Source organism: Neodiprion fabricii, chromosome 6, assembly GCF_021155785.1.
Source record: "Neodiprion fabricii isolate iyNeoFabr1 chromosome 6, iyNeoFabr1.1, whole genome shotgun sequence".
Lineage (NCBI taxonomy): Eukaryota > Metazoa > Arthropoda > Insecta > Hymenoptera > Diprionidae > Neodiprion > Neodiprion fabricii.
The window spans coordinates 4,968,974-4,995,890 of record NC_060244.1 but is presented as its reverse complement, the minus strand read 5'-3'; the positions used below and the strand labels follow the sequence as shown (position 1 = coordinate 4,995,890).

Here is a 26,917-nt window from a genome sequence, read left to right as displayed (position 1 = left end):
CCGAACGTAACCGCTGTTCAATCCCCTTCTTACTCCCTCGTTGGACCAGTGACCAACTTCCTGAAGGTCTTTCGGCATATCTTTTTCATTAATTGCTACATCATGGATACCTATGTTTCTTTTAATTCTAGCGTGGATGCGATTATCCTGCGGATTCGATATGAGTTCCAGTATGTGAGATTGTGGGATCTCGTTTTCTATCATTCTTCCGCTCCGTTTAACCACTGCGTGTTCTGACGGTATTTGACTCATAACGTGATCCAATCCGGCATGAATATCAGCGACTATTTCTGGCAGACTCATTTTCAAATTTGAATCCACGTCTCGTTTGGACAGTGAACTCACGTCCCTTTTCTTGCGCCAGTGTGAGTTCCTGGAATTGTTAACGCCTATACTTTTGGCTCCACCGTGCAACGCGAGATATTCAGCTGAAATATTACCCAGATCTCCAGCGAGCTTTTCTACAGTCGAACAATTGAATAATGCTTGGACGGTCTGAATGTCAATATTGTTGTTCAACGCCCCGATTTGATTAATCAGTGTCTGGTCCGTTTGTTCATCCGCCTGCTCACGAAACAGTAAATGCTTATTGACCTCAACTAGCTTCTGCTTCTCTTTATTGTCATCTACATGCTCAAGCAGTATCTTGATCCTCAGTCCCAACTTGTGTCTCTGCTTTAAAAGAATTGTTGGTACATCATTCATGGTCGTTGAAGTGTTACTGACTTCAATGGGGGTTGAGCTTGTCATTGATGGTAATTCAGGGAAATCTCGAGCGTGCTGTGGTGAAGCACAACTGCCAGTTGAATCACTGTCACAGATTTTTAAGTTGTCTGGAGAGCAGCCACCAGACTCTTTGTCGCAAGATGAGTTGGTGCTTTCCCTAGTATAACTGCAATTTTCTGAGTTAGAATCGCAAGAAGGTAACTGAGTCGCTCGATTACTTTCGAAATCTAGCAAACCAACAATCGTCACGCGTGGCGAAAACTCGTCTCCGTTATGAGTTTCGCCGGTCTTAGTGGTGGACGCCACATTTTTGTCAGCAAGGTATTCCACACTATCATAACTGCCGAATTTCGTAATCTGAATGTAACCGGTGTCGGTCGTCAAAGTCACGGGAAGTTGTTCAATATTAGTCTTTTTGCCGTCTCTACGGGTTTCGGTCTCAATGCTGGTTTCGTCTTCCCAAGAGTTTGTTGTTCGCTCAAAGAGTATCGAATAAACGCAGGACCCCCCACTTTCACAGGACACTGATGTTTCGTCGGAAGCGTTCGATTTGCTTGTTTCATCTGAATCGCTAGGGCTGAAATACGAATCATCATTAGCTGGCGAGAAATCCACCGTCTGATCACCGGTCTCTACATCGTGTACTATATCGTGATTCATCGTCACGCTCAAGATCGAGATGTCTTCTGTGAATTCAGGTGACTTGACGTCTGATAGCGCTGAGGTCGTGATTTCGTGAAAGGACGTTGTGGTGAGTTTGTCAAAGCCGGCGTTCGGAATGTCATACAATGATGCAAGTGACGTGGTGCTCGCTTCAAAAGGATCGATAGGCTGATCAGTCATTGGTGTGGGTCTTTCGAAGACAGGAGGTGGAAGATAGTTAACGATTTTGTGTTCGTTATTCGCAATTGAGGACATCGCCGTTGAGGCTTCGGTGAAGGCAGTAACTGAAGTTTCCGATTCCAAACTATTCGAAGATGTTATATAAGCCGCGGTAGTTGGTTCCTGCCGAAGATCATCAGTCACGTCTATCTCAGAAATGGAAGGATAGCCACAGTTTTCGTCGGCGCAGTCGCTGTAGCTCTCGCAGGTCGATCCTGGGCCACAGTCTTGGTTATACGAGATTGACGACATCGCAGTTGAGACTTCGGTGGTCGTAGTCACTGACGTTTCCGATTCCGAACTATCCGAGAGTGTTATGGAAGCCGTGGTAGCTTGTTCCTGCCAAAGATCATCAGTCACGTCTGTCTCAAAAATCGAAGAATAGCCACAGTTTTCGTCGGCGCAGTCGCTGTAGCTCTCGCAGGTCGATCCTGGGCCGCAGTCTTCGTTATACGAGTTTGAAGACATTGCAGTTGAGACTTCGGTGGTCGTAGTCACTGACGTTTCCGATTCCGAATTATGTGAGAGTGTTATGGAAGCCGTGGTAGCTTGTTCCTGCCGAAGATCATCAGTCACGTCTGTCTCAAAAATCGAAGAATAGCCACAGTTTTCGTCGGCGCAGTCGCTGTAGCTCTCGCAGGTCGATCCTGGGCCGCAGCCTTCGTTATACGAGTTTGAAGACATTGCAGTTGAGACTTCGGTGGTCGTAGTCACTAAAATTTCCGATTCCGAACTATCCAAGAGTGTTATGGATGCCGTGGTAGCTTGTTCCTGCCGAAGATCATCAGTCACGTCTGTCTCAAAAATCGAAGAATAGCCACAGTTTTCGTCGGCGCAGTCGCTGTAGCTCTCGCAGGTCGATCCTGGGCCACAGTATTGGTTATACGAGATTGACGACATTGCAGTTGAGACTTCGGTGGTCGTAGTCACTGACGTTTCCGATTCCGAACTATGTGAGAGTGTTATGGAAGCCGTGGTAGCTTGTTCCTGCCGAAGGTCATCAGTCACGTCTGTCTCAAAAATCGAAGAATAGCCACAGTTTTCGTCGGCGCAGTCGCTGTAGCTCTCGCAGGTCGATCCTGGGCCACAGTCTTGGTTATACGAGATTGACAACATCGCAGTTGAGACTTCGGTGGTCGTAGTCACTGACGTTTCCGATTCCGAACTATGTGAGAGTGTTATGGAAGCCGTGGTAGCTTGTTCCTGCCGAAGGTCATCAGTCACGTCTGTCTCAAAAATCGAAGAATAGCCACAGTTTTCGTCGGCGCAGTCGCTGTAGCTCTCGCAGGTCGATCCTGGGCCACAGTCTTGGTTATACGAGATTGACAACATCGCAGTTGAGACTTCGGTGGTCGTAGTCACTGACGTTTCCGATTCCGAACTATCCGAGAGTGTTATGGAAGCCGTGGTAGCTTGTTCCTGCCAAAGATCATCAGTCACGTCTGTCTCAAAAATCGAAGAATAGCCACAGTTTTCGTCGGCGCAGTCGCTGTAGCTCTCGCAGGTCGATCCTGGGCCACAGTCTTGGTTATACGAGATTGACGACATTGTAGTTGAGACTTCGGTGGTCGTAGTCACTGACGTTTCCGATTCCGAACTATGTGAGAGTGTTATGGAAGCCGTGGTAGCTTGTTCCTGCCAAAGATCATCAGTCACGTCTGTCTCAAAAATCAAAGAATAGCCACAGTTTCCGTCGGCGCAGTCGCTGTAGCTCTCGCAGGTCGATCCTGGGCCACAGTCTTGGTTATACGAGATTGACGACATTGCAGTTGAGACTTCGGTGGTCGTAGTCACTGACGTTTCCGATTCCGAATTATGTGAGAGTGTTATGGAAGCCGTGGTAGCTTGTTCCTGCCGAAGATCATCAGTCACGTCTGTCTCAAAAATCGAAGAATAGCCACAGTTTTCGTCGGCGCAGTCGTTGTAGCTCTCGCAGGTCGATCCTGGGCCACAGTCTTGGTTATACGAGATTGACGACATCGCAGTTGAGACTTCGGTGGTCGTAGTCACTAAAGTTTCCGATTCCGAACTATCCGAGAGTGTTATGGAAGCCGTGGTAGCTTGTTCCTGCCGAAGATCATCAGTCACGTCTGTCTCAAAAATCGAAGAATAGCCACAGTTTTCGTCGGCGCAGTCGCTGTAGCTCTCGCAGGTCGATCCTGGGCCACAGTCTTGGTTATACGAGATTGACGACATCGCAGTTGAGACTTCGGTGGTCGTAGTCACTGACGTTTCCGATTCCGAATTATGTGAGAGTGTTATGGAAGCCGTGGTAGCTTGTTCCTGCCGAAGATCATCAGTCACGTCTGTCTCAAAAATCGAAGAATAGCCACAGTTTTCGTCGGCGCAGTCGTTGTAGCTCTCGCAGGTCGATCCTGGGCCGCAGTCTTGGTTATACGAGATTGACGACATCGCAGTTGAGACTTCGGTGGTCGTAGTCACTAAAGTTTCCGATTCCGAACTATCCGAGAGTGTTATGGAAGCCGTGGTAGCTTGTTCCTGCCGAAGATCATCAGTCACGTCTGTCTCAAAAATCGAAGAATAGCCACAGTTTTCGTCGGCGCAGTCGCTGTAGCTCTCGCAGGTCGATCCTGGGCCACAGTCTTGGTTATACGAGATTGACGACATCGCAGTTGAGACTTCGGTGGTCGTAGTCACTGACGTTTCCGATTCCGAACTATCCGAGAGTGTTATGGAAGCCGTGGTAGCTTGTTCCTGCCGAAGATCATCAGTCACGTCTGTCTCAAAAATCGAAGAATAGCCACAGTTTTCGTCGGCGCAGTCGCTGTAGCTCTCGCAGGTCGATCCTGGGCCACAGTCTTGGTTATACGAGATTGACGACATTGCAATTGAGACTTCGGTGGTCGTAGTCACTGAAGTTTCCGATTCCGAACTATTCGACAGTGTTGTGGATGCTGTGGTAGCTTGTTCCTGCCAAAGATCGTTAGACACGTCTACCTCAGAAGTCGAAGAATAGCCACAGTTTTCTTCGGCGCAGTCGCTGTAGCTCTCGCAGGTTGATCCTGGGCCACAGTCCACGATGAAGGAAGAAGTGGTGGTTGACGTGACTTGCCAGTCTATGAGGTCCGTTGTGCAGGGTTCGGTCTCGGTGGGAACAGCGGTGAGTCGGTGAATCTTGGGACTGACCTTGATCTCGATTCTCCTCTTCGGATGTTCCGCTCGTTCCGCGGCCCACTCAATGATGTTTTTGGTGACAACTGGGCCTACTCCGCACTGGACTCGCTTGTGCTGCCATACGGTTAAGTCGTCGGTGTGACTCACCGTAGTAAAGTTGACTACACGGCTATGCCGAGTGTTTTCATCCACCACTTCGAACAAGGTCGATTTTGGAAAGCTGCTGTCCGTTGAATCGACCTCGCCCTCCAGCTGAATACATTCAAGATACCGTTCTGGTATGGTTGCAGCATTCTCGAAGGATATAGTGTACTCTCTGAGCACTTGTCTCTGCACTGGATGCATGTGGTGGTCCTCCTTGATGGTCGTAGTCTCTATCCAACACAGCGTGATATCCTCGCCAACGTGTACGCTGCTGGTTCTTTTCGTCTCGGCTTCACCTGCTACTTCGAAATCGTTACCAGCGTAGATAGATTTAACTGTCGAATTCACGTTGAAGCTGCTTGAATATCTGTCATCCGAGTTATGGGGTTCGGTGCAGTTTTTCGCTTGTACTTTCAACGGTTCCATCACCGTCCACGGAAACTCTGGAACTCGATCCTCCGATTGAGTCAAATGTTCCAGAAACTCGATCTTTCGATTGAGTTCAACATTCTTGAGCAAGTAGGGTGCAATATTTTTTTTTCCGTTCACGTTAATGTTTCTCATTTTACCTCCTGAACTCAGCGTTCGTTTCAATGACCTCCATTTCTCGCGGCTACCTGGTAGTACCGACTTCCGGTCTCGTCTTAGGTCCAAATGTCCAAGTGCATCGTAAGACAGGCTCGCTGTATTTGCAGCTGACCTGTGGTTGACCTGATGACTTACCTGTTCAACGTTAAATAAAAATCAAATCACGATTATTCGAGGTCTGACATGTTACGGATAAAATTTAAAACAAAGGTTGAAAGAGAGTCGCGGGAAATTAAAAAAAATACTGTACTGTTATTACTAGCTAACCACACGGAATCATATTGCCCGGCAAAATCTTGGCCAGTCAAAAAAAAAAAAATTCGGTATAAATTTATTTATACATTTTTGCGTTATCAATTTATATTTTTCTACAAGTTATCTCTTTCGTATTTATGGTCTTCCTACGTTTTCAACTGGCGGTAGTTTGACTTTCAGGATTTTGTGCCATCAACGTTTTAATCTTTTGTATTTTTGTACCCCACCCGTTTGTTCTGATCATAAATGCAAAAATGAACTATAAAATAAGACGAAATGTGTTTTGAAATCCAATTTCAAGCTGATACCCGCTGCCCAATCGTGTGTTTTATATGCATATGTGTTATATGCCACTTCTGAACAGGAAGGTAAGTGTGAGCTATAAAAATGGAAAAACTTGATTAGAAATGAAGGATCAAAAATTTCTCGTGAAATGAGATGTAATATACCGATAATAATTCGGTACCACTCGAAAATATACCTGCTTTTTTGTACGTGAACGTATTTGGTGCGGGATCGCGTCATTCGGATTCATCCAGCAGCAAGCCTGTTCAAAGATATATATAATTGGTTTTATACGATAATAATTTTTCATTTATTTCACAGTTCTCAGTTTAGGATTTTACTGAAATCTATACTCATAATGTGAGTAAATTATACCGAATAAGACCGTATGAAAATTAAATCGTTATCAATGGATGTGTAAAAACTGGAAAATCGTTACACTCATAAATGTGATAGTTTTAGCAAATTAGGGTAATTGTGAGATATTTTTCTAGCGATTGCTATTGAAAGAGTGTGAACTAAGGCACAAACATGAAATCAATTTCTAATAATGGATATTCCGCATACTCACTTATTGGTACACTAGGAATATAATTGCAAGGCAATGATTTATCGCCAAACCAGTGCTTTCGCATATGGTCGAGATTGAAAAGTGATTTAGCGAGCGTTTGCGTATAAGCGTACCGCAACCAACATCCCGAAAATTAATTAGAAATTTTACAAATTAATCAAACCAAGCTGACCTATACTTCGTTCCTATCCCCATTCATGTGAAAGCTCAAGTTGATTCTCCGGGATTGGGTTGTTAAAAAGAAGACATGGTTTAATCTGGTATTTTATTATTTTTTCGTCAAGTACATGATAAGTAGAAAATAATTGTTTGCGTGATTTCGGGCCAAACTGCAAATTGTCCGACGCAGTTATTATTATTAATACATACGTAACAGTTAATAAGGCACATTTCGATTCAAATCTAAATAGAGAAAAACTAGTTATATATTTACAATTGTAATATATTTTGGCGTACCCTTTGCAACTTGCTTTCTATTTTTTAACGTGAAATTCCTTTGAACAATAGGCTAATAATGAAATACGGAACTGACGCTGTCGCTATTATCACGAAATTCAATCGTCGATGGTGAAACCCTATAAATGAAACATTCCGGAAGAACTGACGATACGCATTTCTTGTTTGATATGATTTAATTTTTCATCGCTATCTATTCACGTATTACTTGTGGCGTAGTTCGCAACAAGAATATACTGCAACTGCAACTTTGTTGCAGGCTCAAAATGGGCTTGCAATTTCGCTCTACACTGCGATACCAAAGCTGATGACAAAACTGGAGATTTGAAACATAAAACCAAGATTTCAAATTGATCAGAAAGTTCGCTTCAGCGTATAATAAAAATCTCGATAAACTTATAATGGATTGCAACTTGGAGTAAAAAAGTCGACAGAAATTCTCAACTTGATCAAATTTTGAAAAGAACAAAAAAGATGTAAACCATTTCATAAGTCGACACAGAGAAACTTTCCGAATCAGTTTGAAGCCTTGTTGTTTTATTTTCCATCACTAAATTTGCTGCGAGTGTTAACGAAGGATTTCTATAACGGTTCAAAGAGCTGTTTATCGAATGGTCGAAGAAAAAATCGAGCAAAGATAACGAAAAGAAAGATAATGGCGAAGTGCCAAGAAGCAGGCTTACCAGAAACAGTGCTACTACTAAAAAATATCCACGGGTGATTCGTCCCTGCATGCCTTCAGCTCGATATTCCTTCTGGCACCTTATGCGTAAATCGCGTATCTCAGCTTTCCACTATGAATATGACAATGGCCTTGTGACTAATTCACCGCAGACCGATTTCAGGTAGATTGGAGGTTTCTTACCGCCAACTGAGCTCTCTGAACCGAAAATACGAGAGGTGAGAAGATCAAAAAAGGAGGAAAACCGTTTTTACGGTAGATCAAAGCCGCGACTCTATGGGTTCGAAGATGGCGAACAGGCACCACAATTTCCAACGAGTGTTACCGCTGTGCCCTATCACTACAGGGTCCAAACATACCCATGTACTGATGAGTACGGGTCTTGGCTTTTCCCCCCTTTATTCCTCCTCTTTTTTTCTTTCTTTCTCAAACTTCTCGCGCCTTCACTCTTTCTCTCTTTCGCTGTTCATTTATCGACGCGTAGGTGTTTGTTGATCGGTAGAACAGGAGCATTGTGTGGGTGTAGCAACGACGTCTTAACACGGTCATAATAATTCGTTCTTCATTACTCTGCATCCGTGAACAGAAATGGTTCCTACCACTGTACTGATGCTATTAAGATCGTGTAATCACATCTTTGTTTTTGCGATGACGTCTGTGGGACCACAAAGAGCTTGATAGTTGCCAACCTCAGAGTCAATAAGACGAAACTGCTTACGTAAAATTCTATTCATAATTCACAATTTCTATTCATAATAACCATGGATCGAATACTTCCGGCTGTACGAACCAGAGAGAATAACTCTCACCTCCGTTATACACACAATTGTCCACCTGCTACTATTTGGTTCAACTTTGTTAAGTTATTAAATCTGGATTGCGCGTAGGGGTGAAAACTCCAGTTCGAATAATCTTCCTTTGAAAACCCAATGATTTCATTTTTACCGTACGCTAGTTGGTACAAATTATTTCCATTCGATGCAATATGCACAGGAGAACTATTGCCAGTCGTTCGTCGCGAATCTAGAGCTTCGGCAATTCTTAATTGTATCGATACTGCGTACAAATAGTTACTCTTTAATTAGTTTTGATTTTGATAAGAAAGACGCTATGGCGCGATACCTACAGCTCCAGGCGAAATTTCATCTTCCTACATTTCAGAATGAAACAGAATGAGTCGCACAGTTATCGCAGATAAAGCCAGAGCAAGATGGAATCAAGGATTTGTTGCTGCTAAATGAATGCCGTAATATCTTACTAATAGTGTTGCAAATAGAAATCTTGTTCTAAAAGATCAAAGTTAAATTTCTTTTTTTAAAGTACTATATCGCATTGTGAAATTTACTAGAAAAAAAAACATATCAGCTCAAGAGTTTTGCGATCATTTACAATTCTTTGGATCAGTTTAACTGACGAAGTTTAAACTTACATTATGTGTTTTTACAGAATTCACTGGCCATCTTTTCTGTCCAATTTTACTGCAGTAGTTTTACTTTCAATCTGCATATCGACGATCTATGCATCAGTTTCACTCGATTTCTCTCAGAACAAGTCAGCAAGTGATAAGAAAGTGATCTAATTAGAAGCATACCTAGCTATTACAGAGCGTAAACACGACTCCGGACTGTGCTCTGCAGTACAGTAGAGACTACTCCGGATCAGGGAAAGGAAGGATTCAGGAATCGAGAAACGGGTTATTCAATGCAAAATTCTAACGTTTTTCCGTCATAGCTGGAGTCCGATCAAGGCAGATATTATCATAAATTTTTATAAGAATCAACTCTTGACAAGTCATGGTACAATGTCTACGTTATGAACAACTAATTCTAGAGAGAAAAAAAACCTTTGATATAAAATGGCGAAGAACTAGTTCTCGAAGAGATTTTCAGTTGAACTGGGCTATTGATTGACATGGTAGAATCAATCTCGATGTTTCTCACGTCACAGGTTGATAGAGATTTTTCGATCGACTGGAATCGAGTGATTGATTGAATCAATGATCGATCGCTTATCTATTACAGATAGGAAATTAAGCATACCAGCTGTAATCCGTGTTGTAAGTTTATTGTGTGTATTTATAATGTGAAATAATTATGGTACATGATTTTTGTAGGTAAAATTTCCGTATATATAAACAGTGTCAGAGCATACGGGGCATGTCACTGCTCGATGATTCGATAAAGGAGTAACTATACGTAGCTAAAGTATAACAACGATCATAAAAATAATCCAAATAATAATGTCGATAACAACAATAGTGATACCAATATTAATGATACGGAATTGCGTACCGAGCCGCCTCTAAAATTCTAATCTAATCAGAGCAATTGACTTTGTCGTTACGAAATCCCAGCAGCGCGTTTGTCACGGGAACAGCCTTATATCTTTTAAATTCGGTATACACGCGGGGACGTGGACGAGAACGAATGTGCGAATAACTACATCACGATAGCCTCGATATTAATCGATATTAGTCGCAATATTATTCGATTGGTCACCGTTGTACCGTAAAGACCGATTACGTTTCATTATTATATGAATCCGCACCGTTCGCCGGATTAAACGCCTGTATTTAGTTTATTGTTGATTAACAATTTTCACCTTAATCACGCCACACTCTTATCCTAACCATCGCAAAATCTGACACATTCAGTGTGCGCTTGATTTAGAGATTTCACAATGTTATGCGACGCTATTAAAAGTTTTGACTATTTTCTAAATTTAATAACAGTGTCTCTGGCGCTTAGTTAATCATTAATACATCGATCGACGACTATGAAACTTAACAAATCGCCAACGCAGCATTATATTTTTTTTCTTGGCGTGTGATACGTGTAACGATCAGCAAGGCACGTGGAGCCAGAAAAGTGGGGAGGGTATAAGTGAGTTTGCGTTTTTTCAAAATGCCAACGCGCGAAACAACTGCGCAAATATCTGCAAACGTCATTAAATTGCTATCTTAATTGTAATCCAGGCTGTTCGTACGTTTATACTGTCTCCGTTCGTATATCAATAAAACAATTTTTATGCCTCGATGCTTTTTATTATTTCAGGCAATAACCCTTGTCCAAACGTACAGACTCCGCTTGATCTCACGGCTCGTTAATTTAACGAAACTATGTTACGAAACTATGTTCATCATGGCCAAGTGGTTCCAGTACATCAATTATGACGTATGTACCTATCCTGGAACTCGACATAAAATCATCGTCAGCGACTATCCACTCCTACCGAAAATGAGACGTGATTATCCTGGAGTGAAGACATGGATCACACAATAATAGATAATACTTCATCACCCGTTAATGATCCATTCGATTAACCAAATCCAGTGAAGCTTATCACTGATTCGAAGGACTTTCGAGATGATCCAGCGATGCGAAGGAATCGACTCGAGGAGTGGTAACATGTAGAGATCGATATTAATCCTGCGGCCATATTACAACACATTCCGATCAAACAACGCTAACTTGGCACGTTCTTATTATTCTCAATAAATAAAGTCTGTTGAGCAAGTACATAAGCGTGTTGTATGTACGTATAGATGAGTAAGAAAAAAATTGTCCTTAAGCCGCCGCAGTGGCAGCTGTCGATGGCAACAGTCGCGGATAAGACTCGAGTCCGTGCGCAAGTATACATAGACCTAATATTGTATTAAATGTACTCTTATATACACCCAGAGTGCATAATATGTACGTGTTAATCATATTCGTGAGCAATGACACGATCGAGGTGACGGACCTCCGCATCCATCGTTCATCGTCACCCATGTTGGTTGCACGTTGTACATACGGCGGACCGTAGTTCGCGATAAGATAATGCTTGTAGCTGGATATCGATAAGATCAGCAATATACGGAAGTATTACCCACATGTATACAGTTCGTTCCCGAAGATTTTTTCTGCCGCTTCTACAGACCTGCATTCAATACTTGACCACTGTCCATCGCGTGTACAGCCACCGTAAATAATCTCCAATATTACATCGTATTTCCTGTATTTATATTTGTTCATTTTCCCAGAATTTTTCTCCCCCCTCTCGCCACCCCCTTCCTATATCCTGAAAATCGGAAGATAATCTTTCGCTGAAATCTCCGCGGTCTGGCGCAAGTCGTAGTGTCGAACTCATCACCGAAGAAGGATCGAAGAACTGAAGGGATGGCAATAGAGTGAGGAAAATAGAGAAGGGGAGTGCAGAAGAAATTAGAAAAATCGGATAGCAAAGCTTATTGCCGGAAAAGCACGTGAGATGTCGTTCGAGACTTGGAAGATCGTTACATCGGTGTCGGCGGTCCAGGTATAAGACATGAACGAGTACATAATATGAAATTCTGGGTCCTGTGTTTCTCTGTCTCTCTTTCTATCTTTTCAAGCATCTAATAAGTGTCGATGTCGAGTGTTGATATAGCTGGCAATAAGCAATGGTCACGATTGAGTGCACACAGTATATGCATGTAAATTACGCACTCATACAGAAAACAGGGAATGTGCCGCAAGTATTAAAATTCGCGTATATAACGAACGCGTGAACAGGTGCTGAGTGAGTGCGTGTTCTTCGCCCAAGGAATCTTTGCCAGCGAAGAAAAAAGTCACGAGGAAACGGAACTGGACTGGATTCGAATATGCGTGCCCCTCTTCTACGCCGTCACACGTCACATATCTGGTAATTTTGTATGTTATTCTTTAATTTTTTTATGTTTTTTTTTCTTGTGTTCCATCATTCTCACCTCTTACTTTTACTAGATATTTTCCGATCTTAAGCGATGCTAAACCCTATTCCAATGCACAACCGACTATCGATGTTATCGGTGACATGCAGCCCTTCCAGACATTAATCCATGATCGGGTTGACGGTGTAGCGCAAATAGACTGCCGTATAACTCACATTATAAGCCTCTGCCGCTACGGTCGATAGAAGTACGTGTTTTTGTAGCAATAAAATTGGATTATAGTGGATCACATGGATTGAGCATTTGACGATGTAACAGTTTATTGGATTGAGAATGTTATTCAGTGATTCTCTACGGAATAGAAACTGTGACGCATGTATTTTCACGCGCGTACAATGCACGATACTTTACACGATACGTGTGTGTTTTTCGCATTGTCAGACATGCGAGAGCTGAATGTATATGAGTCATGTTTTATCGGATTACCTATTTCAGTTCGTTTTTTTCTACTCATATATTCCAAGATTTTTATCAGAGCAATCTAGTCGCAAACACTACATGACTAAATTGGTGCCGTAAATAAATTCTTGAAACATCGGTAAAGCGGTGAATAATCAGCGTTGTTATTTTCTCGAATATTTATTCTTCGAACACCCCGTAGATTGTTGCAGTTGCAGTTACGTTCGATCGAAGAATCCGGGATTAACGATTGGCAGATTGCACCTCGATATGCGCTCACGTTTGATTAATTGTTAGTATCAAGTGTGTTCGTGTGACTCGGTAATTAATTTTTTGCGAAACAGTAACAGTCCAAATTCACTGTAAATTTCATTGACGATCAGAGGCATGCTGGAGATGGATCATCGGGGGTTACGGGGGTCGGGTAACGACGATCCTTGGAATCACAACGGTTGCCGTTTCCGTCATCGCTGCATCGTGCCAGGAGATCCTCGCCGGAAACGTGGCCTATGTTGTTCTGGGGGGAATAGGCATGGGCCTCGTTCGTCTCCAGATCAAGCTAATGAAGTTGCATTCGGGTAACTAGTGAATTACAGTAAGCAAGTTTTATCAGAGTGGCAAAATTCTGCTGGTTTGACTTTAGCAAAACCTTCATTTCTTCCAATTAATACACATACAATATACATATATTCATGTATACTGTAGGTATACAGATTGCAAGTAAAGTGACCACAAGCACTAATGTCACTCTGATCATTTCATTCTCTGATACGGTTTCGTTCGTTCACAAGGTACAGCAGAATGGAAGCTTATGGGCACCGGTGTTTCGGGAATCGGTCTTTCGCTGTGGCCGCTAATAGCGTGCCTCTTCATCCGCAAGCTTGGACCCAAGTACGCGCTATTGGTTCTGAGCGGAATAACCCTGCATGCGGTGCCACTGGCTCTGCTGGTAAAACCAAAGGCAATAATTGCTTGCGAGGAGGACGAACCGCAGAATCCAGACGAGGGTATCGCGACAGTGTCCATGTACGAGACATAATTACGTCTTTACTCGACCTTGATGAGTGGCGGTGGCCTGCCTTGCTGGGGTTGAAGTATTTTCACACTTTCCTTATCCTGCAGCACACCCGCGGTTCCCGAAACGCTTCCAAGTCTGGAGCAGTACAGGATGGCTTATCAGCTAATCGAGTACGATTCGTACGTAGTCCGGCCTCCCTATTACGTTGAGGTGCTTCCGGGTATTCCCGAGGAATCGGAATACGAGAGTGATCATGACCAGGATGAAGAGAACCAGACAGCGGTGGTTCTGAATGCTGAAGAATCGGGCGTCCGGGTGAACGGGGGCGTCCGTCAGGAGGAAAGACACGGACGGGAATCGCACCTCCAAGAGAAAACGCGAGATATTAACTTGAAGGGAATCGACGTCCTGCCGAAAGGCGTCGAGTTGACACCTTTTACATACTCGCTTTTTGTCGCCAACGTTCTACTCCGACTGGGAGACCAGTTCGGCGTTGCGGTTGTCGTTTCCATACTGCCAGTCTTCGCGAGCCAGCTTCTGCCCGGCCTCAGGGTCGAAGAGACAGCCTTTCTCGTGAGCCTCTGTGGCTTCTCCAGGACTTTAACTGAGCTACCGCTCGTGGCTCTGTACCAGAAGTCCGGAAAATCGCAATTCGTCTTTCTTGGTGGGCCCTTCTTTGCCTCCGTTGGTCTTTATTGTGGGTTAATATATAAGTTACTACAATTATACTTTTCGGATATTGTGGTTCGCTTACCTTCAGCCTCTGACTGTCTCTTGGGAATTTGAATTTTTTATGTTTCAGTAACATGGGTTTCGAGGACTTTGGATGCCATGACACTGGCAAGTTTTGGCCTTGGTATTGGAAGCGGAGCAGCCTCTGCAGCTCTTCAGGTCCTGACGCCAAGAGAATGTCCAAGAATATCTGATGCTGCTGATATCGTTGTCGGTGTCGCTCTCCTAGCCACAATACCCTTGACACGTAAGTGAATGCCAGATGTAATGTCGACGATTATAAGTGTCATTGAGAAGTCCCGATGATTAGTAACGCTTAATTTTTATAATCCAGTATGATTCACAAATATTCTCTTCTGTCAAGGCATTTTTATCCTTGGAAACGCTATTCAAGCCTGCTTCTTAATGGCCGCGTGGATATACGCCGCTGCAGCCATTACCTCAGGGTTCAATTTTCGAAGGAGAACTTGAAGAATAAATCAATTCATCCTGGGAACTTGTGGAATCCAGTTTTCAACGCCTCTTTGTCGGTATCGAGTCGCGAGTGAACGTGAAACGGATAAAAGAGGAGCGACGAATACAAAGGAACGATGAATTCCACCATTCTGAGTATAATCCAGCATTACGTCGATCGTCATCGAATGTCAATGATTTGAAACTTCTTCGTTAAGGATGACATGAAGAAAGGCTCCATGGTATAGCATTCGTAGAAAGAGCTGCTTTCCTACTTAAAGTGAAGGATTGTCAGAAATAAAAAAACTAATATACGATGCATAATGTGATTGAATGACAAACACTGGGAAAATTTAAATCAAATACAGTTTAAATTGGTTCAGCCTCAGTTAGTTCTAGACGTCCGAATAAGTTAAAAAATAAGGATAAGAATGATATAACTTTGATTCTACGATCAAAAGTGACTATGAAAAGTTTAGGTTACATTATTTCTACCCAGCCTCCTCCACAAAGTCCTGAATACTGCGTCATGGGATTTTTTGAAGCAATTTGAACCGCCGCCTACCAGTTCCGAACACCTCCAACCATCTCCGACCACCTTCGTCCTCTTCGTCCCACTGCTCCGCCATGTATTTACATTACATACTGTTCATAATTATTCCAACAACTTTTCATTTGCTCTCTCGATCTTGAATTTTCGTTGGCATAGAATCGAAACGCTGTTTTAGCTAGTCGCGAAGTATCTACATTGGGTAGAGACGATGAACTGATTTGCGAAAATTGTTCGGATGGAAAGAAATTCAGAGTAACTGTAATACATCACGGATGCGCTAATTTTGATCGAGATGAAATGGATGCTCCGTATATGAGAGAGTATTTAACGAAGTGTAGTGATTTAAAGACCTAATAAGGTGATAGGGAGAGAAAGAACGGAGCTTCTTGAAACTTTAAGTGTATATTAACACACATTTGAAAGGTACGAGCTAAATTTTTGATAATCCAACTGTCGCAGAACGGCAGCGTTATTACTTGACCCTTTAACTGAAGAATATATCTTTATTCAACGGCTGACTATCGAAGGGGCTAGCCGCTTGAGTCTGGAATCGGCAGGAAGGATAAAGTGCGTATATCTTGTACGAAATGTGAAAAGTAAAATCATTACACATCATATCATGTCATCAGACATCATACATCATACATCACATCATACATCATCATACATAGTATTAAAGTTCGAAACCAAAGTTTGGATGTTCGGATGTTCAGAAAGTGACGTCACTCAAAAATTTTTTTCTCTTGACGTCATCAATCTATATAGACGAAAATCAGCTAGCCGAATTCCTCAGTCTGGAAACAACCGCGCAGTAGAGCGGACGGATGAGAATCGCGCTCCGCTAATTTCGAATACCGGGTTCTCAACCTCTTGGAGCCTGCGCTCCGGGTCTGCTTCTTGGTGCAACTCGATTTCAGGGACAAGCGCTCCGTAGTTTCTGCACTCCAGGTCCACTACCAGCGGGAACTCGACTTTACGGACAAGCTCTTCACAGTATCTGCTCTCTAGATTCACTACCTGGTGAAGCTTGACTTCCAGGACAAGCGCTCCGTGGTTCCTGTTTCATGTTTACAGTTAATTATTTCAATTCATTTTTCGCGAAAGCACGAATTCAGTAACTATAAATGCGCTAATGAAATTTAGTATATCATCAATTAATTAATTAATCAATTATATTAATCCTCACATAATATTTTTGATGTGTTCTGATACTTAAAATATTTATTACTATTCCAGGTATAATCCGAGGTGGTTAGCGGTAGTTGTTGGAGGTAGTTGGCGGTGGTTGGAAGTGGACGGAGGTGCACGAGGAGGAGGACGAGGAAGACGAGGAGAACACGGTGGACGAGGAGGACGAGGATTTGTGCTCGGTGAGTATAACATTTTTATAATATTTGCTGGCAATTATAATTATATTTCATCGGAAATATTACAAACTTGTCACGTTTACAATAAATTATTTCCATTCATTTTTCGCGCAAGCACATGTTCAGTAGCTTCAAATGCGCTAATAATTTGATTATATTATTAATTGATTCATTAATTATATTAATCCTTGAACAATATTTTTGATGTGTTCTTATACTGAAAATATTTATTGCTATTCCAGGTACTACCCGGGGTGGTTATCGGTGGTTGTTCGAGGTGGTTGGCGATTGTTGGAGATGGTCGGAGGTGGACGAGGAGGAGGACGAACTGAACTGAGTCTCAAAGCCCTGTTGACATAAAAGCAGCTATTCGATAGAAATTATAGTTTATAGTTTACACAGCCCATTGCATGATATTTCATTATAAATACATATGTTTCAATGTATTTAGGAATAATTTATCAAATATACAGAGGTCATGTGCAAATAATAAATGAATTGATTCGACCGCAGTTTGATGTATTCATTAGAGCTTTAACAATAAAATTAATCTTTGTTACTTCTTTTATTTTATTATGGATAATCAAAAACATTTCCGACTATTCGTGCTGTGGAAGCATGGGGATTAAACCAAATGTAGCAAAAGATTAGAAACAGTGTATGTAGAGTAAGGGTATTTTTCTAACAATGCAAACACGTGCCGCTAGCTTAGTTTTGACATATCTAGAATACCACGCCTTGCGAATTAGCTTTCCAGACAGAGATGAATGACGAATTTTAAGGGCTGCATTATCGTTGTCGAATACTCTATGCCTCGTGGGAAAAGAAAATCTGTAACGATAAAATTGATGCACCGGATCATCGTCGACTTTAACTTTTGAAATGTCCTACCATTTTCGAACACCTCCTACCTCCCCCTGCCACCTCCGACCATCAATGGCCACTATCGATCACCCCCTATCACCTTCTGCCAGCGCCGACCACCTCCTACCATTTCCGAACACCTCCAACCATCCTATTTACCTATATTACTAGATTAGCTATGATATGAAAAGAGAAGAATTATTCATTTCGAAATGGGATTCTATTCGATGCGCGCTCGATATATTCCATAACATTAGTATTCATAATTATTCCAACAACTTTTCATTTGCTCTCTCGATTTTGAATTTTCATAGGTATAGAATCAAAACGCTGTTTTAGCTGGTCGCAAGTGAAGTATCCGCGTTGGGTGAAGGAGCAGAATTGTTTTTCGAAAAGTATTCGGATGGAAAAAAATTCAGAGTAACTGTAATACATCACGGATGCGCTAATTTTGAACGAGATGAAATGGGTGCTTCGTATATGAGACGGTATTCAACGCTGCGTAGTGATTTAAAGACCTAGAAAGGTGATAGGGAGAGAAAGAACGACGCTTCTTAACGCTTCGAGTGTATTTTAACACACATTCGAAAGATACGAGCGAAATTTTTCATCATCCAACTGTCGCAGAACGGCAGCGTTATTAGCCGACCCGTTCACTTAAGGATATATCTTCAATCAACGGCTGACCATCGAAGGGCCTGGCCGCTTGAGTCTGGAATCGGCAGGAGAGGTAAGGTGTGTATTTCTTGTATGAAATGTGAAAGCTAAAATCATTATACATCATATCATATCATCATACATCATACATCATACATCAGACATCGTACATCATACATCATGCATCATACATCGTACATCATACATCATCATACATAGTATCAAAGTTCGAAACCATAGTTCGGATGTCGGACGTTCAGAAAGTGACGTCACCAATTCAAAATCAGCTAGCCGAATTCCTCAGTCTGGTAACAACCGCGCAGTAGAGCGGACGGATGAGAGTCGCGCTCCGCAAATTTCGAGTCTCGGGTTCTCAACCTCCCGGATCCCGCGCTTCGGGTCCGCTACGTATTTCGAGTACCGGGTTCTCAACCTCCCGGATCCCGCGCTTCGGGTCCGCTACGCGGTGAAACTCGACTTCCAGGATAAGCACTCCGTGGTTCCTGGTTCACGTTTACAATAAATTATTTCAATTCGTTTTTCGCGCAACCCCAAATTCGGTAGCTGTCAGTCCGCTAATAAAATTTCTCGACTTCCACGATAAGCGCTCCGTGGTTCCTGGTTCACGTTTACAATAAATTATTTCAATTCGTTTTTCGCGCAACCCCAAATTCGGTAGCTGTCAGTCCGCTAATAAAATTTCTCGACTTCCAGGATAAGCGCTCCGTGGTTCCTGGTTCATATTTACAATAAATTATTTCAATTCGTTTTTCGCGCAACCCCAAATTCGGTGGCCGTCAGTCCGCTAATAAAATTTCTCGACTTCCACGATAAGCGCTCCGTGGTTCCTGGTTCACGTTTACAATAAATTATTTCAATTCGTTTTTCGCGCAACCCCAAATTCGGTGGCCGTCAGTCCGCTAATAAAATTTCTCGACTTCCACGATAAGCGCTCCGTGGTTCCTGGTTCACGTTTACAATAAATTATTTCAATTCGTTTTTCGCGCAACCCCAAATTCGGTAGCTGTCAGTCCGCTAATAAAATTTCTCGACTTCCACGATAAGCGCTCCGTGGTTCCTGGTTCACGTTTACAATAAATTATTTCAATTCGTTTTTCGCGCAACCCCAAATTCGGTAGCTGTCAGTCCGCTAATAAAATTTCTCGACTTCCAGGATAAGCGCTCCGTGGTTCCTGGTTCATATTTACAATAAATTATTTCAATTCGTTTTTCGCGCAACCCCAAATTCGGTGGCCGTCAGTCCGCTAATAAAATTTCTCGACTTCCACGATAAGCGCTCCGTGGTTCCTGGTTCACGTTTACAATAAATTATTTCAATTCGTTTTTCGCGCAACCCCAAATTCGGTGGCCGTCAGTCCGCTAATAAAATTTCTCGACTTCCACGATAAGCGCTCCGTGGTTCCTGGTTCACGTTTACAATAAATTATTTCAATTCGTTTTTCGCGCAACCCCAAATTCGGTAGCTGTCAGTCCGCTAATAAAATTTCTCGACTTCCAGGATAAGCGCTCCGTGGTTCCTGGTTCATATTTACAATAAATTATTTCAATTCGTTTTTCGCGCAACCCCAAATTCGGTGGCCGTCAGTCCGCTAATAAAATTTCTCGACTTCCACGATAAGCGCTCCGTGGTTCCTGGTTCACGTTTACAATAAATTATTTCAATTCGTTTTTCGCGCAACCCCAAATTCGGTGGCCGTCAGTCCGCTAATAAAATTTCTCGACTTCCACGATAAGCGCTCCGTGGTTCCTGGTTCACGTTTACAATAAATTATTTCAATTCGTTTTTCGCGCAACCCCAAATTCGGTGGCCGTCAGTCCGCTAATAAAATTTCTCGACTTCCACGATAAGCGCTCCGTGGTTCCTGGTTCACGTTGACAATAAATTATTTCAATTCGTTTTTCGCGCAACCCCAAATTCGGTGGCCGTCAGTCCGCTAATAAAATTTCTCGACTTCCACGATAAGCGCTCCGTGGTTCCTGGTTCACGTTTACAATAAATTATTTCAATTCGTTTTTCGCGCAACCCCAAATTCGGTGGCCGTCAGTCCGCTAATAAAATTTCTCGACTTCCACGATAAGCGCTCCGTGGTTCCTGGTTCACGTTTACAATAAATTATTTCAATTCGTTTTTCGCGCAACCCCAAATTCGGTGGCCGTCAGTCCGCTAATAATATTTCTCGACTTCCACGATAAGCGCTCCGTGGTTCCTGGTTCACGTTTACAATAAATTATTTCAATTCGTTTTTCGCGCAACCCCAAATTCGGTGGCCGTCAGTCCGCTAATAAAATTTCTCGACTTCCACGATAAGCGCTCCGTGGTTCCTGGTTCACGTTTACAATAAATTATTTCAATTCGTTTCTCGCGCAAGCCCAAATTCGGTAGCTGTCAGTACGCTAATAAAATTTCTATAACTTTATAATCTTCTCATAATCTTTCTGGTAGATTATATCGATAAAAAATTATATCAAACCTTACACATTATTTTTGATTTGTTCTTATACTAAAAATATTTATTACTATTCAAGGTATAACCTGAGGTAGTTGACGATGGTCGGAGGTGGACGAGGAGGAGGACGAGGAGGACGAGGATTTGTGCTGGGTGAGTAAAACACTTTTATAATATTTGATGGCAATTGTAATTATATTTCATCTGAAATATTACAAACTTGTCACTTTTACAATAAATTATTTCAATTCATTTTTCGTGCAAGCACATATTCAATAGCTATGAATAATCTTATACAATTTATTATATTATCAATTAATTAATTAATATTCTTATAATATTTGATGGCAATTGTAATTATATTTCATCTGAAATATTACAAACTTGTCACTTTTACAATAAATTATTTCAATTCATTTTTCGTGCAAGCACATATTCAGTAGCCATGAATAATCTTATACAATTTATTACATTAATAATTAATTGATTAATTACATTAATCCTTACACAATATTTTTGATGTGTTCCTATACTAAAAATATTCATTACTATTCCAGGTATTACCCGAGGTGGTCGGAGGTGGACGAGGAGGAGGACGAGCTGGACGAGGAGGAGGACCAGGTGGACGAGGAGGAGGCGGGGTGGGTCGTGGGAGAGGACCTCTCCTCTCCTCAGAGGAAAGGAGGGGGAAGGGCGGGTCGTGGGAGAGGACCTCTCCTCTCCTCAGAGGAGAGGAGGGGGAGGGGTGGGTCGTGGGAGAGGTCCTCTCCTCTCCTTAGAGGAGAGGAGGGGGAGGGGCAGGGAAGGGGAAGAGGTGGGCGGGGAGGGGGAGGAGGAGGGGGGGCCGGGGAGGGGAAGGGGGAGGGGGGTGGGGGAGGGGAAGGGGGAGAGGGAGGGCGGGAGGGCGGGAGGGCGGGCGGGCGGGAGGGAGGGAGGGAGGGAGGGAGGCCGGGAGGGAGAGAGTGGAGAATGGATGTCGATGCGAGCCTGTCAGAGTTAATAGAGCAGTACCGCCCCCCTACACGCCCGCCCGCCCGCCCTCCCTCCCTCCCTCCCTCCCTCCCCCCCCTCCCTCCCTCCCGCCCTCCCGCCCTCCCGCCCTCCCGCCCTCCCGCCCTCCCGCCCTCCCCCTCCCCCACCCCTTCCTCCTCCCCCGCCCCCTCCCCCTCCCCGCCCACCTCTCCCACGACCCACCCCTCCCCGTCCTCTCCTCTGAGGAGAGGAGAGGTCCTCTCCCACGACCCACCCCGCCTCCTCCTCGTCCACCTGGTCCTCCTCCTCGTCCAGCTCGTCCTCCTCCTCGTCCACCTCCGACCACCTCGGGTAATACCTGGAATAGTAATGAATATTTTTAGTATAGGAACACATCAAAAATATTGTGTAAGGATTAATGTAATTAATCAATTAATTAATGATGTAATAAATTGTATAAGATTATTCATGGCTACTGAATATGTGCTTGCACGAAAAATGAATTGAAATACTTTATTGTAAAAGTGACAAGTTTGTAATATTTCAGATGAAATATAATTACAATTGCCATCAAATATTATAAGAATATTAATTAATTAATTGATTATATAATAAATTGTATAAGATTATTCATAGCTACTGAATATGTGCTTGCACGAAAAATGAATTGAAATACTTTATTGTAAAAGTGACAAGTTTGTAATATTTCAGATGAAATATAATTACAATTGCCATCAAATATTATAAAAGTGTTTGACTCACCCAGCACAAATCCTCGTCCTCCTCGTCCTCCTCCTCGTCCACCTCCGACCATCTTCAACCACCTCAGGTTATACCTTGAATAGTAATAAATATTTTTAGTAAAAGAACAAATCAAAAATAATGTGTAACGTTTGATATAATTTTTTCATCGATATAATCTACTAGAAAGATTATGAGAAGATTATAAAGTTATAGAAATTTTATTAGCGGACTGACGGCCACCGAATTTGGGGTTGCGCGAAAAACGAATTGAAATAATTTATTGTAAACGTGAACCAGGAACCACGGAGCGCTTATCGTGGGAGTCGAGAAATTTTATTAGCGGACTGACGGCCACCGAATTTGGGGTTGCGCGAAAAACGAATTGAAATAATTTATTGTAAACGTGAACCAGGAACCACGGAGCGCTTATCGTGGAAGTCGAGAAATTTTATTAGCGGACTGACGGCCACCGAATTTGGGGTTGCGCGAAAAACGAATTGAAATAATTTATTGTAAATATGAACCAGGAACCACGGAGCGCTTATCCTGGAAGTCGAGAAATTTTATTAGCGGACTGACAGCTACCGAATTTGGGGTTGCGCGAAAAACGAATTGAAATAATTTATTGTAAACGTGAACCAGGAACCACGGAGCGCTTATCGTGGAAGTCGAGAAATTTTATTAGCGGACTGACGGCCACCGAATTTGGGGTTGCGCGAAAAACGAATTGAAATAATTTATTGTAAACGTGAACCAGGAACCACGGAGCGCTTATCGTGGAAGTCGAGAAATTTTATTAGCGGACTGACGGCCACCGAATTTGGGGTTGCGCGAAAAACGAATTGAAATAATTTATTGTAAACGTGAACCAGGAACCACGGAGCGCTTATCGTGGAAGTCGAGAAATTTTATTAGCGGACTGACGGCCACCGAATTTGGGGTTGCGCGAAAAACGAATTGAAATAATTTATTGTAAATATGAACCAGGAACCACGGAGCGCTTATCCTGGAAGTCGAGAAATTTTATTAGCGGACTGACAGCTACCGAATTTGGGGTTGCGCGAAAAACGAATTGAAATAATTTATTGTAAACGTGAACCAGGAACCACGGAGCGCTTATCGTGGAAGTCGAGAAATTTTATTAGCGGACTGACGGCCACCGAATTTGGGGTTGCGCGAAAAACGAATTGAAATAATTTATTGTAAACGTGAACCAGGAACCACGGAGCGCTTATCGTGGAAGTCGAGAAATTTTATTAGCGGACTGACGGCCACCGAATTTGGGGTTGCGCGAAAAACGAATTGAAATAATTTATTGTAAACGTGAACCAGGAACCACGGAGCGCTTATCGTGGAAGTCGAGAAATTTTATTAGCGGACTGACGGCCACCGAATTTGGGGTTGCGCGAAAATCGAATTGAAATAATTTATTGTAAACGTGAACCAGGAACCACGGAGCGCTTATCGTGGAAGTCGAGAAATTTTATTAGCGGACTGACGGCCACCGAATTTGGGGTTGCGCGAAAAACGAATTGAAATAATTTATTGTAAACGTGAACCAGGAACCACGGAGCGCTTATCGTGGAAGTCGAGAAATTTTATTAGCGGACTGACGGCCACCGAATTTGGGGTTGCGCGAAAAACGAATTGAAATAATTTATTGTAAATATGAACCAGGAACCACGGAGCGCTTATCCTGGAAGTCGAGAAATTTTATTAGCGGACTGACAGCTACCGAATTTGGGGTTGCGCGAAAAACGAATTGAAATAATTTATTGTAAACGTGAACCAGGAACCACGGAGCGCTTATCGTGGAAGTCGAGAAATTTTATTAGCGGACTGACGGCCACCGAATTTGGGGTTGCGCGAAAAACGAATTGAAATAATTTATTGTAAACGTGAACCAGGAACCACGGAGCGCTTATCGTGGAAGTCGAGAAATTTTATTAGCGGACTGACGGCCACCGAATTTGGGGTTGCGCGAAAAACGAATTGAAATAATTTATTGTAAACGTGAACCAGGAACCACGGAGCGCTTATCGTGGAAGTCGAGAAATTTTATTAGCGGACTGACGGCCACCGAATTTGGGGTTGCGCGAAAATCGAATTGAAATAATTTATTGTAAACGTGAACCAGGAACCACGGAGCGCTTATCGTGGAAGTCGAGAAATTTTATTAGCGGACTGACGGCCACCGAATTTGGGGTTGCGCGAAAAACGAATTGAAATAATTTATTGTAAACGTGAACCAGGAACCACGGAGCGCTTATCGTGGAAGTCGAGAAATTTTATTAGCGGACTGACGGCCACCGAATTTGGGGTTGCGCGAAAAACGAATTGAAATAATTTATTGTAAATATGAACCAGGAACCACGGAGCGCTTATCCTGGAAGTCGAGAAATTTTATTAGCGGACTGACAGCTACCGAATTTGGGGTTGCGCGAAAAACGAATTGAAATAATTTATTGTAAACGTGAACCAGGAACCACGGAGTGCTTATCCTGGAAGTCGAGTTTCACCGCGTAGCGGACCCGAAGCGCGGGATCCGGGAGGTTGAGAACCCGGTACTCGAAATACGTAGCGGACCCGAAGCGCGGGATCCGGGAGGTTGAGAACCCGAGACTCGAAATTTGCGGAGCGCGACTCTCATCCGTCCGCTCTACTGCGCGGTTGTTACCAGACTGAGGAATTCGGCTAGCTGATTTTGAATTGGTGACGTCACTTTCTGAACGTCCGACATCCGAACTATGGTTTCGAACTTTGATACTATGTATGATGATGTATGATGTACGATGTATGATGCATGATGTATGATGTACGATGTCTGATGTATGATGTATGATGTATGATGATATGATATGATGTATAATGATTTTAGCTTTCACATTTCATACAAGAAATACACACCTTACCTCTCCTGCCGATTCCAGACTCAAGCGGCCAGGCCCTTCGATGGTCAGCCGTTGATTGAAGATATATCCTTAAGTGAACGGGTCGGCTAATAACGCTGCCGTTCTGCGACAGTTGGATGATGAAAAATTTCGCTCGTATCTTTCGAATGTGTGTTAAAATACACTCGAAGCGTTAAGAAGCGTCGTTCTTTCTCTCCCTATCACCTTTCTAGGTCTTTAAATCACTACGCAGCGTTGAATACCGTCTCATATACGAAGCACCCATTTCATCTCGTTCAAAATTAGCGCATCCGTGATGTATTACAGTTACTCTGAATTTTTTTCCATCCGAATACTTTTCGAAAAACAATTCTGCTCCTCCACCCAACGCGGATACTTCACTTGCGACCAGCTAAAACAGCGTTTTGATTCTATACCTATGAAAACTCAAAATCGAGAGAGCAAATGAAAAGTTGTTGGAATAATTATGAATACTAATGTTATGGAATATATCGAGCGCGCATCGAATAGAATCCCATTTCGAAATGAATAATTCTTCTCTTTTCATATCATAGCTAATCTAGTAATATAGGTAAATAGGATGGTTGGAGGTGTTCGGAAATGGTAGGAGGTGGTCGGCGCTGGCAGAAGGTGATAGGGGGTGATCGATAGTGGCCATTGATGGTCGGAGGTGGTAGGGGGAGGTAGGAGGTGTTCGAAAATGGTAGGACATTTCAAAAGTTAAAGTCGACGATGATCCGGTGCATCAATTTTATCGTTACAGATTTTCTTTTCCCACGAGGCATAGAGTATTCGACAACGATAATGCAGCCCTTAAAATTCATCATTCATCTCTGTCTGGAAAGCTAATTCGCAAGGCGTGGTATTCTAGATATGTCAAAACTAAGCTAGCGGCACGTGTTTGCATTGTTAGAAAAATACCCTTACTCTACATACACTGTTTCTAATCTTTTGCTACATTTGGTTTAATCCCCATGCTTCCACAGCACGAATAGTCGGAAATGTTTTTGATTATCCATAATAAAATAAAAGAAGTAACAAAGCTTAATTTTATTGTTAAAGCTCTAATGAATACATCAAACTGCGGTCGAATCAATTCATTTATTATTTGCACATGACCTCTGTATATTTGATAAATTATTCCTAAATACATTGAAACATATGTATTTATAATGAAATATCATGCAATGGGCTGTGTAAACTATAAACTATAATTTCTATCGAATAGCTGCTTTCATGTCAACAGGGCTTTGAGACACAGTTCAGTTCGTCCTCCTCCTCGTCCACCTCCGACCACCTCCAACAATCGCCAACCACCTCGAACA

General features: G+C 42.7%; 3 protein-coding genes across 5 annotated transcripts; 1 reads left to right on the top strand and 2 right to left on the bottom strand.

Moving 5' to 3' along the window:
• Positions 1–207: 207 nt before the first annotated feature.
• LOC124185764 (platelet binding protein GspB-like) lies at positions 208–3,216 on the bottom strand. The gene is made up of 2 exons (XM_046576853.1): positions 441–3,216; positions 208–373 (listed from the first exon to the last, which is right to left on the bottom strand). The coding sequence occupies exons 1-2, from the start codon at positions 3,154–3,156 to the stop codon at positions 342–344; spliced, it is 2,748 nt and encodes a 915-aa protein (XP_046432809.1). The 5' UTR covers positions 3,157–3,216; the 3' UTR covers positions 208–341.
• Positions 3,217–3,218: 2 nt separating this feature from the next.
• LOC124184813 (platelet binding protein GspB-like) lies at positions 3,219–6,711 on the bottom strand. The gene is made up of 3 exons (XM_046574917.1): positions 6,700–6,711; positions 3,359–5,610; positions 3,219–3,243 (listed from the first exon to the last, which is right to left on the bottom strand). Exons 1-3 carry the CDS (start codon positions 6,709–6,711, stop codon positions 3,219–3,221), a joined length of 2,289 nt encoding a protein of 762 aa, XP_046430873.1.
• A 4,140-nt stretch (positions 6,712–10,851) lies between these two features.
• LOC124184769 lies at positions 10,852–16,902 on the top strand. Of its 3 annotated transcripts, none has more exons than XR_006871257.1 (8): positions 10,852–12,020; positions 12,257–12,386; positions 13,236–13,430; positions 13,644–13,878; positions 13,975–14,567; positions 14,673–14,849; positions 14,967–16,175; positions 16,845–16,902. XR_006871257.1 is itself a non-coding variant. In XM_046574845.1 (7 exons), the coding sequence occupies exons 1-7, from the start codon at positions 11,973–11,975 to the stop codon at positions 15,071–15,073; spliced, it is 1,485 nt and encodes a 494-aa protein (XP_046430801.1). In that variant the 5' UTR covers positions 10,852–11,972; the 3' UTR covers positions 15,074–16,241. The 3 variants fall into 3 exon arrangements, 1 of the variants encoding a protein (XP_046430801.1); XR_006871258.1 differs by lacking the exon at positions 16,845–16,902 and adding an exon at positions 16,374–16,389; XM_046574845.1 differs by lacking the exon at positions 16,845–16,902 and having other exon boundaries at positions 14,967–16,241.
• The last annotated feature ends 10,015 nt before the right edge of the window (positions 16,903–26,917 follow it).

What these genes read in the sequence shown, in the direction of transcription:
- LOC124184769 (XM_046574845.1), top strand. Translation starts at nt 11,973, where the DNA reads ATGTCGTTCGAGACTTGGAAGATCGTTACATCGGTGTCGGCGGTCCAG. An exon ending in GCTAATGAAGTTGCATTCGG is followed by an intron (nt 13,431 to 13,643) that starts GTAACTAGTGAA and finishes TTCGTTCACAAG; the next exon opens with GTACAGCAGAATGGAAGCTT. An exon ending in AGCCACAATACCCTTGACAC is followed by an intron (nt 14,850 to 14,966) that starts GTAAGTGAATGC and finishes TCTTCTGTCAAG; the next exon opens with GCATTTTTATCCTTGGAAAC.
- LOC124184813 (XM_046574917.1), bottom strand. An exon ending in ACTGCAATGTCGTCAATCTC is followed by an intron (nt 3,244 to 3,358) that starts GTATAACCAAGA and finishes GATCTTTGGCAG; the next exon opens with GAACAAGCTACCACGGCTTC.
- LOC124185764 (XM_046576853.1), bottom strand. Translation starts at nt 3,156, where the DNA reads ATGTCGTCAATCTCGTATAACCAAGACTGTGGCCCAGGATCGACCTGC. An exon ending in AAAGCTCGCTGGAGATCTGG is followed by an intron (nt 374 to 440) that starts GTAATATTTCAG and finishes TAACAATTCCAG; the next exon opens with GAACTCACACTGGCGCAAGA.